Source organism: Chenopodium album, chromosome 6 (assembly GCF_948465745.1).
Source record: "Chenopodium album chromosome 6, dcCheAlbu1.1, whole genome shotgun sequence".
Lineage (NCBI taxonomy): Eukaryota > Viridiplantae > Streptophyta > Magnoliopsida > Caryophyllales > Amaranthaceae > Chenopodium > Chenopodium album.
In genome coordinates, this window is record NC_137839.1 from 3,932,913 (window position 1) to 3,944,100 (window position 11,188).

Sequence of the window (11,188 nt, forward strand, 5' to 3'; positions counted from 1 at the left end):
TAAACTGATTGGAGCTGAATTAAACTGAACTGAAGTGAATAGAGCTTAAATGAATATTTTATGAGAGAAGGAAAATAGGAGCTGAACTGAACTGAATTGAAATTAAGCTAAAGTGAATAGGCTCTAACAGTACTTTAGTTTATGTGTTGTACAAATGTATGGCATTGATCCTATTATAAGATACAATGTTCTTCATTATTTTGAACTCTTTCTTTTAACTAGATGATTATAAATTTTATGTGTTTTAGAGAAAGTTATGAAGAAAATTCTAAGTGGCGCTTCTAGTAGTGATGATCGATTTTTAAAAAAAAAAGGATTTTATTATATTATTTTGTGTGATGACTTAAATTGTTCCATGAATTATATTTAAAAGAGTGATTATTAATTGTGAAAATTGTATTATTGTTGAAAATTTAGTGAAGAAGAGCGAGGTTTTAAAAAATATACCTAACCTTTTTCTAGAAAAAGTCTAAAACATAAGACGTAATTGTATACAAAATTTTCATCCTTTTTGCAACAAGAATTTTTTTTCAAAAGAAAGGTTCTCTTTAGAAAAACATCCGGTTGATTAATGTATCATTTGTCTGATTAACTATATATACTTCCAAATCAATTAGATTTCACAGTTAGTAAAAATGTGCAAACAATATACTTGTATATATATCTAGTTAACTAGTTTATTCGATGATTTATGAGCTCATTAATTTTTGTTCTACATGTCAAATTAGTCCAACGTAAATTGGAAGTTATTACTAAAATGAGTTAAATCTTTAAGTTAACGTTAATAGAAAAAATATACATGCTTACCTATGGATGTCATTGGAAAATTGACTTCTCTACTTTTAATTTGTTTCATTCCAAAATGAAGGTGAATCAATTTTACACGGTATGTTATTGGATGATTTTCAAGCACTAATGACAAATTTATGAAGACAATGTCTTTAATGGAAATGTTATTATTAGTCAACTTTTCATAACTCTTTTGTAACTTTTATTTCTTGACAAAATGCTTGAAAGTCAAAATTATCACATTTTAGTTAATAGTTACTCTCTTGATATATATATATATATAAAGAATAAAACAATTTCGAATATATGTATATGGTCTAAGAATGAGTTTATTGTGAGATAGAGATGATTTTTATCACTTAATAATTATCTTATGACTCTTTAGCTTATTTCCGTTATACATATATCCAACAACTATTGGAATTTATAAAAGATTTTAAATAATTAAGACAGCAAAATTAAAAGGGTGGAGTATTGTAATATCGACTCCACTAATTTGCTGAAAAATAACATACTTGTCTCTATCTTGTAAAACAAATTATAGTACTTTAAAAGGTGTTGGTAAAATACCTGTTGATTCCAACGACAAAATAGAGAAGATGAAAAGGAAAATACTTGATTGAAGATCTCAAACTCACAGTCGCGCCGTGGAACATAATCCACTGCCTTAGAAGCGAAATACGCCACCACCGGTACAGGTTTCCTGATGACGCACGCCCCCCAAGTTTAACGCAACTCTCCTTCGTAATTCGTGTACCCGAACCCGAAGCGTGGAATTACTCAAGAACTGTTCAGATCTCAAAGGGTAGGTTTGTGTATATGTGTTTTGGGTTCCAGAGATAACAAAACTGTGTATATCTCAAATTGAGGGTTTAGGAGGCTATATATATATGTGTACAAAAGAAAGGATATAAACGAAGCAAACAAGGCCTCCACAATAAGCCCACGAGCGGCCGAGCTCTCGCTCTCATATGAGCGAGCTATCGCTCGGCCCTGCCGTAAGCAATAAACGTAGTGAGCTAGCACGCGAGCTATAGCTCGCATCTACCGCAAGCAACAAGTGCAGCGAGCTAGCATGCGAGCTATAGCTCGCACCTGCCATAAGCAGAGCGACCATACGAGCTACCATCCGAGCTATAGCTCGGACTTGCAGTAGCTCATATGCCATGTGAGCTATAGCTCTAACGCTAGCTCGACCTTGCGTAGTCTACTTGCCATGCCATCTATAGCTCTCTCGCTAGCTCCATTGCTAGCTCGGTCTCGCGCAACTCACTAACTTGCTTGACACACCACTCCATCATCAACTCCTTGCACACTCACTTGGTAAACCTCCGATTTGCATTACTAGAATTGTAAAAACTCCAACAAAAGGAGAAGGAGATTACCTTTTTATGACTTTTATAATATGCCCCTAATATGGAAGCAATTCACAAATAATTAATTAATTTCCAATTCAACAAAATAGCACAAATCTTAATCATTGCTATTATTATTGCTACCAATTGATTATTTTCTATGAAATAAAACTCCATAAGGAAGCAAATCATGCATGGACAACTATTATCTAACATTATTAAGAAATTTCTTTATCCATCTTAATCGATCTTACATTATTATTCGTATTTTTTATTTTGTCTCATACTTTGTCAACCTTGTTATTATCCTCACTACCATTTTCAAAGTACTTGATTTGCGAATCTATAGTAATTAGATAGATCAAACAATAATGAAGGTGGTATCATTTTTATGGTGAAAAAATCAACGTATATTCATTAATAGCTACCCAAGAGACTCTACCTAGTTACATGTTACGGAATATAAAACAATATTGGATGATCTTCATTAGGGGGGGGGGGGGGAAGGGGGAATCAATCTCTCCATATAATTTCTTAACGCTAACAACTTAGGTTAGATCTTTCTTCGTGTCAAACCCAAATCATCTGATCCAATTTCCGATTTAATACAATTAAATTTCAGCTCGAGCTGTTTTAGCATTTAGCATGTTTGATTGTTAGATGGTCATTCGCTAACAACTTGACACGAGTCAGCTTAGGTTAGATCTTGCTTTGCATTAGAACCAAGTCACCGAATCCAAATCAAAGCACAATTCAACTTTAATTCAGTTCAGTTTAGCTCAGAATAGTTCCGTTTTAGCAAGTATACTTAATGGACTAAATTGTAACAAGTCTCAACTCTCAAGACTCTCAAGTCTCAACAACAGAATGACAAATAGTATGTTGAGCACCCAAAGTTTGTGAAAGAAGAAGGGTAAAAATGTCAAAAAAGAATGTTTGAAAACAATATAAAACTCAACCTCGTTGACCCTCAAAAATATACACAATTGCGGCCCCTACGCCGTTGGCCTTGCCAAGCCCTATTCTTCACTTTCTCTCTCCTCTCTCTAAAACCTCTTCACTATTAAACACAGAATTCACTCCTAAATCAAAACCACTCTTCTTCTTACACAAAAAACAAACCCAAAAACTTAAACAAAAGAAAAAACCCATCTAAATTATTAATCCAAAATCCAAATTTTTTTTAAAAATAGTTTGCTTCCTTCTTAAAACAGAGACAGCCAGACAAAAGCAGCAGCAGCAGTTTTGCTCTGTTTTTTAGAGAGAAAGAAAAGAAAAAAAACAGAGCAAATTTTGTAATAAAAATCAAAGAAAAAAAAAATGGATGATGATGGGTTTTTGGTGAAATTACTGGGTATAAAACCCATAATTTTTACATCAATTATGTTTGTTTTAGTATTAAGAATAATGGTGGTTTTATGGTGGAGACCAAGAAAATTAGAGTATCATTTTGCAAAACAGGGGATCAAAGGACCTCCTTACAATTTTTTCATTGGTAATGTCAAAGAAATTGTTCAACTCATGTTAAAGGCTTCTTCTCATCCTATGCCTTTTTCTCACAACATTCTTCCTAGAGTTTTCTCTTTCTACCATCATTGGAGGAAAATTTATGGTAATTCTCTCACTTATTATCTTTTATCATGTCTTAAGTCATTTAGAGGTTAAGTTATGACTTATGAGTCATTCGTCTCGTGTTTGTGTTCGTGTTTGTAGTTCATTTAGTACAGTTTTTGTTACTTGGTTAAAGTTTATGTGTAGTGGATATAGTTCTAGTAGGTAAGGTTGCGTACATCTGATCCCGTTCTTATATTGTCATGAATAGAAGATTAATGTAATTGTAAAGCATTATATGATTTGACACATTTTTTGTTTAAATTTTTTGTTATTAGATTATATTTTCATTCAATTCATTGTATTGAGAAAAGGGAGACTGTAGATATTTCATAATTGGACCCATTGAGGAAATAATTCTTGGATTTTGTTAAAATTTTATATCATCCAAAGTTTATACTAACTTTTTGAGAAAGGGGAGGAGTACTTTCTTGGAATTGTTTAATAAAAAGGTTTTAAAATTTTAATTCTTATTTTTGGTGAGGGTTTGTTGATTTTCAACATTAATTTGTTTTATCAACTTTTTTATTGCATCAGCCAAAATCTCTTAATAATCATCACTTGTCTTCTTCCTCTGTTTTTTCTCTCTGACATGATGTTGTTGTGCAGCCTTCTTTCAGCTGTTAATTATTTGCATTTCTTCATCAATTTCAGTTACTACTACAGTATAAGCATTCAATTTTCGTCCCTTTTTCTCTTCAATTTCAATTTTTATTTTTTGAGTAATTTTTTAGTTTATAAATTATCCATAGTGAAGTAAATTTCCAAAATTATAACCCAAAATTTAAAAAAAGAATTAAATTTTGGAAAATGACATCATAAATGGATAATTTTCTAGCTTTCCAATGTTTAAAAAATGCAATTTCAAATTTATATAATTTTTCAATATTATTAATACAATTATTATATTTTTTATTTATAGAAAGGATTTTTCTAGAGAAAAATTAAATGTATGTGGGGTTAATAATCATTGCCTTCTTTCAGATTTCTTACTACCTTCTGATACTAAAGGAAGCTCAAATTTTGATAACCCTTTAAATTGTACAACTTGTTTCTTTCTTAGTGGCGCAGTCTTGAATTGTCCTATTTTTCTAGGGTAGCCCTCTATAACATCTATCTTAATCTTCATTTCTAAATTATTGGAAATTTATTACTTGTATAAAGTTTTTATTTTTATTTATTGCTTCAATTTCCTTTATTTGCAAACTTGATACTTACTACTTGAAGTTGTATGGTATTTCTACTTTAGTGTTAAGGTTTATTACTTCCTCAGTTCCTCCTACTCCCATGTATTTATTGCAATCTTTTCATCTTGGGCAAGTTTTCAAGTTGTTTTGGATTTTATTTCCTACATTTACTAGGCTTGATATTTTCTTGTTTTAATCTAAATGTGTATGTTTGAATGTATGTGTGTAGGTACAACATTCATAGTGTGGTTTGGACCCACGGCTCGCTTGACAGTCTCAGATCCGGACCTTATTAGAGAAATCTTTAGTACCAAGTCCGAATTCTATGAGAAAATCGAGGCTAACCCGCTTGTGAAACAACTCGAGGGAGATGGACTTATTAGCCTCAAGGGTGAAAAATGGGCTCACCATCGCAAAATCATAACACCCACCTTCCACATGGAAAATCTTAAGGTAATTAATTATTAAGTTATTTTCACGATACAGTAACCATAGAATCAAAGCTTGTCTACATCATTACCTAACATATGTTACTCGTGTTAACTCGAGTAAACTTAAGTGTAACATGAAGGTAGGGATAACATTAACATATAGTCCATGGAATGTGACAAATATAGTATGTAAAGTAATGATTATGGCCTCACATAAATATTGTTGGGGAGGATGCAGTTGTTGATACCAATGGTGGGAAAGAGTGTAGAGGAAATGCTGGACAAGTGGGACCGGATGATGTGTGAGAAAGGTGAAGTTGAAATTGAAGTTTCGGAGTGGTTTCAGGGTTTAACAGAGGATGTGATCACAAGAATGGCATTTGGAAGTAGCTATGAACAAGGTAAAGCCATTTTCAGGCTTCAAAGCCATCAAATGCTCCTTGCTGCTGATGCCTTTCAGAAGGTTCTCATTCCTGGCTATAGGTAAATAATCCCGACTAAGCTATTAACTCCACTATTTTTTTTTTCTCGTCTCACGAGACTATCCAATGAAACACGGTCACAATATATTTGTCCATCAGTGTCAACCACTAGACCATTACTCGTAGTAGTTTAATAGGGAGCACTTTATTTCAAAGGATCTTGGCTTGGTTTTGATGTCGACCCTTAATAAGTTAGCGATTGAGTGGAATTGTATTTTATATGCATACGGATATACCTATAAGATTGATAAGTAGACGAGGTGCTGTGTTTTTCTAGGCCGAAATAATTCATATTGCCTTAATTGCTAGCTAGATGCTAGTTGTACATATGACATCCATATTTTTGAATGAGTAAGCTATTTATTAGATTGTACTCCTTTATTCCCTAATAATTCACCCACCACATAAATTTTCAAACTCACCCCCCAATTAATTTTGGACAATCACCATCTAAACCAAGATCATAACTATGTTATTCTCCTAATTAATAGGAGTATGGTGACATTTTCTAAAAGAAGGTGCCACGTTTCATCATCAACTACTTATAATACACCCATTTTATAGATTCACCGACCTTTTTCCATCAACGGCTTCATTTTCATAGCTAGGTCCTCACTTCTAATTCATTGTGATTTATGATTTTGGTCTTATAAGTTATAAATATGATTTCGATGTTTTTGTACCATTATGTAGCTTCACATATATACAACCTACCCTCATTACAAGATTCCACATTTGTACCGACCGCCTTAAACTCGATTTAACATGTAAATAAAGTCGATTGTACTCCTTATTATAGAGTAATTGAAATTAATTTATTTGTTGTTTTACATATAAAAGGCGGGACTTAATTATGTCCGCAATAAAGTATTAAATGTTGTGAATTATAAAATAGAATACTATTAGGTTTATTTCACTTATTAAGTCTCTTTTGTTGCAATAACTAAACAACAACTTGTAATGTCACCATGTATGTAGAGACATAAGTCAACCAATACTGGACAAATTGTAAGGATAAATTTATAATATCTTTGTTTTTGTTTTAACATCATCAACTAATAAATATCTTTAGACTTACTAATGTCCTAACGTTAGACACATTATATTATTATATTATATATGTAGCATTTGTTTAATATCATGTACTAACATATTTGTACATGGGTTGAAATGTAATGCAGATTTCTACCAACAAAAGGGAATGTGAAATCATGGAGATTAGACAAGGAGATAAGAAGATCATTAGTGAAGCTAATTGAGAAGAGGAAATTAGAGAATCAAAATCTTAATAATAATAATAATGATGATTATAATATTATTATGGGAAATAATAATATTGGATCAGAGGAAGTAGCAGAAAATGGTGGGCCAAAAGATTTGCTGGGCCTAATGATCCAGGCTGGAATGAGAGAGAATGAAAAAAATAACAGTATTCCAGAATTTGCCATAAATAATTCTTCATTATTATCATCATTAAATTATGCCCCACAATTATCAAGCACTAATTATAATAATAATAATATTAATAATAATAATGTTAGTAATAATAAAATAACGGTCCAAGATATTGTGGAAGAGTGTAAAAGCTTCTTTTTTGCTGGGAAACAAACGACGTCGAATCTGCTGACGTGGACCACTGTGCTACTAGCAATGCATCCTCATTGGCAGGACCTGGCACGTGAGGAGGTCTTAAGGGTCTGCCCATCACGTGACTTACCCTCTAAAGATGATCTTGCTAAGCTTAAGATGGTATGTTCCGTTTCTACTTTTTTCTTCCTTTTTACATTTTTTTTTGTTATTGTTTTTTAATGTTAAATTTGTCTTGTAGCATAACATTCTTACTATATATTTTTATTTTATTTTTCTGAAAATTAAATAATTTTGTCTTTAACATCTATGTGAGGATCTATGTACACTAGTATATTGATAAGATAGGGTCTAAGTGTCTAACACTCTAACATCCAAATACAATGATAAAGTCTACCTATATATGGGACTATGGAGTAGTAGTTATAGGGAAACTTTAATAATGTGGTACGTCCTCTTTTAACATTGGTTATACGGAGTACATATAAGATATGTAATTATTTAGACTACGAAAGAAATCATTTATGATATGAGTATATTTAATTAGAACGATAATTCTAAAAGCAATACGAGGTAATACATATATGAGATCATATGGTTGGTGATTGGAGTGTGCATCACTCCAATAAAAGCTCATAGTGTTTGTCAGTGATCATGTATGTTAAATGTGTGTGGAGAATTCGGATAGTTATTTGATTGCACTTGTGAAGTTACACTTATCGTATATTTACAATTCTCGTATAATTTCAATCTAGTGAATTGAGTAATTATTTGGTTGAACATTAGAAGTTTAAGTTTTTTTCTATGGAAAATCGAAATTCTAAATTTGATGTAGCTTATGAATTAATGTGCAGTTGAGCATGATACTAAACGAGTCCCTTCGTTTATACCCACCAGCAATTGCAACAATTAGACGAGCTAAGTATGACGTGGAGCTAGGAGGATGTCGGGTCCCACGTGGGACCGAGCTACTTGTCCCGATCTTAGCCGTTCATCATGATCAAGCAATATGGGGCAATGATGCTAATGAATTCAATCCCATGAGATTTGCTGATGGTGTTTCTCGTGCAGCCAAGCATCCTGTGGCGTTCATTCCTTTTGGCCTTGGAACTCGCACTTGTATTGGCCAAAATCTTGCTATTCTTCAAGCTAAACTTGTGCTCACTATCTTGTTACAACGCTTCTCTTTCACGCTTGCCCCGTCTTACCAACATGCACCAACGGTGTTGATGCTCCTCTACCCTCAACACGGTGCACCAATCGTGTTTAGACGCTTGTCCGAGGACAATAGGGATGATCGAGGGGTGTCATGTTGAGTTGTATAGTTAAAGAGTTAGCATGTCTCCTTTATGTATGCTTGCTCGTGTGCGTTTTCTGTTCATATAGTAATTATCCAATCGATAATTTTGTGATTGTGGTATTGAGTATTACTAATGAGTTTTCAAAATTAGGTTAAAATATCAAAATTTAATCACTCGTCGTGATTAAAAAAAAAAAAAGGAAAGTTTTCGGTTGTGGTACGTGTTTACTAACATGGATTTCTTAGCAAATGTAATCTTGTGATCTTGCCAAAAGGTTACAAGACATTAGGTTGTAGCATTTTGACTCCTTGCTTAGATCTTTAGGATTTGTTATGGGAATGTGGGATAATTAGGAATTAGTTAAAAATATGTTGATCAAGGGTTTCAACTTTGAATGATATGCACATTCTTTTATTTGGTTAAACTCTAAATGTACGAAATGTTGATTTTCACTCATTTCTTTCGCAGACATAAATATACATATTGTTTACCTTCCTAAAAGCGTATATAAAAGCCAAATGAGACTATTATTTGAAGACCGTGAAAATAATAAATAATTTAAATACCTTGCATTTTCTTGGGGATGAGGGAAAGAAGGAACCAAGAAATTGATATAATTGAGAAATACAAATGAGTGGAACTTGAAAAAAAGGATTGCATTGAATAAATGGAATTTATTGCTAAATGAAGGAAGCTAAAGTTTGAGTTACCAATGCAGGTTATTTTCATTAAAGTCCGGCGAGATCACGGCTAGGGAGCCTAGATTTTAGGGGCACTTGATTATTGCCTATTGGTTAGAGTTTTCGAGTTATCATTGTAATAACTATTCTTGTACGCTTATGAAGCCATTCCTCTAACAAAAGTTGACACTTGTCAAATAAATCAACAGAGAATTAGAGAGTATGTGGCATTCGAATTTCCATCATCAGATATCGTGAAATCCTGTTAGAATTGTCTTGATATATATTTTTAAAATATTAACCTAGCCTCATTATATTTACTAATGTGTATTAGTAAGTGTTAAATTTAAGTAAAAAAATTAGTCCCTCGATGTTAAATAATGAATGATCAACATCTTCTTCATTCTTTAATCAATGTAGACTAAAGGAGTTTGTATCCCAAAATCATTCTAGAATTTATTCTAATCAACCTTACTTCCATTTATTTTATAATACAATAAGTTTAGAAAAAGATACTTCGTAAGATAAGTTTAAAATAAGTAAATCAGATGAATTGAATACACCCGCTTACTCCTATAAAGTGATTAATAATCTCTTTTTTCGATCAATGCAGGACACTCACATATATAATATATTGTTCGATGATAGAGCTTGAAACTCCCAATAGTACATTGCAAAATTGCAATTTTAAAAGAGCGGAGATAGAACAACTAGCACCTCCCAAGGCAAAAGAGATGTTGTTCGAAAGCAAAGCAACTGAAATGTGGCATGCAAATGTCCTTTTAGGAATAAGCATTCGACCTTTATAGATTTTGGGCTTTGAGCTTTCTATGAACCTTGTGCTTGTGATACATGTATTCGCAAGTAATAGAGGACCACCTTTTATTATTTATTTATTTATTATTATTATTATTATAAAAAAGAAAAAATTAATTTCATCAAAAAAATTATTTTATCATTAATTTTTTTTTTCTTTTGTAACCTTATGGGATCTCATACTATACATTATACAATAATATACAATACATCAATACTATAAAGTTGTAATGCCTTTAAATTGAGACTCTTTTTGTTGGCCCCTAGGAAGCATGTGGTTGGGGAGGAACATACTCTTTCTATTCGTTCCATGCATGCAATGCAATATTATTATTTGTAATTACTTTTAAAGATAAATTAGAGAATCAAAGCATGCTATCAAGCATGTGAATCCATCTATAATTACCTTAGCTTAAAGGCTAATAATATATAAATTAAGTACTAAATAGTTTAATTAAATTATTAACATTAAACTATGGTTTGTGTAAGTGTTATAGGGGGCTAGAGATTGACATGGCTTTTCCTCCATTCTCCCACATGAAAAGTGTAGACATTGCGTGGTGTTATTAATACCAAAATTAACACTAATTATTCCTTCTTATCGTTAGTGTTTATCATAATTAATGATCTAACAAAGTACATACTATATGTTGGAGGTCTAGTGCATGTAACAGAATTACAGAAATCTAACTATTTGTACCTTTTGCAGCTTTGTTTGTATGGTTCGTACAAATACTATTGTAGATACTTGACAAAACATAAAGCAATTAGAGTATATATTATCATTAATTAATTAATACTTTTGCTTTTTAAAAAAAATATTGCAATATACTTTAAATTGACTAATACAATTATCAGCATGTACTTATTGGATCGTTAATATCTTAAATTTCAAATTTTAGAGTGAATTTAGCATGCTAGAATTCATTATCGAAATTAACAAACTATA

At 32.0% G+C, this 11,188-nt stretch overlaps 1 protein-coding gene across 1 annotated transcript; it reads left to right on the plus strand.

Annotated features, from left to right (window-relative positions):
- The first annotated feature begins 3,033 nt into the window (after positions 1-3,033).
- On the plus strand, positions 3,034-8,857 carry LOC145634317 (cytochrome P450 734A1-like). Its single transcript, XM_081685739.1, has 5 exons — positions 3,034-3,756; positions 5,172-5,395; positions 5,612-5,856; positions 7,037-7,604; positions 8,297-8,857. Exons 1-5 carry the CDS (start codon positions 3,465-3,467, stop codon positions 8,756-8,758), a joined length of 1,791 nt encoding a protein of 596 aa, XP_081541865.1. The 5' UTR covers positions 3,034-3,464; the 3' UTR covers positions 8,759-8,857.
- The last annotated feature ends 2,331 nt before the right edge of the window (positions 8,858-11,188 follow it).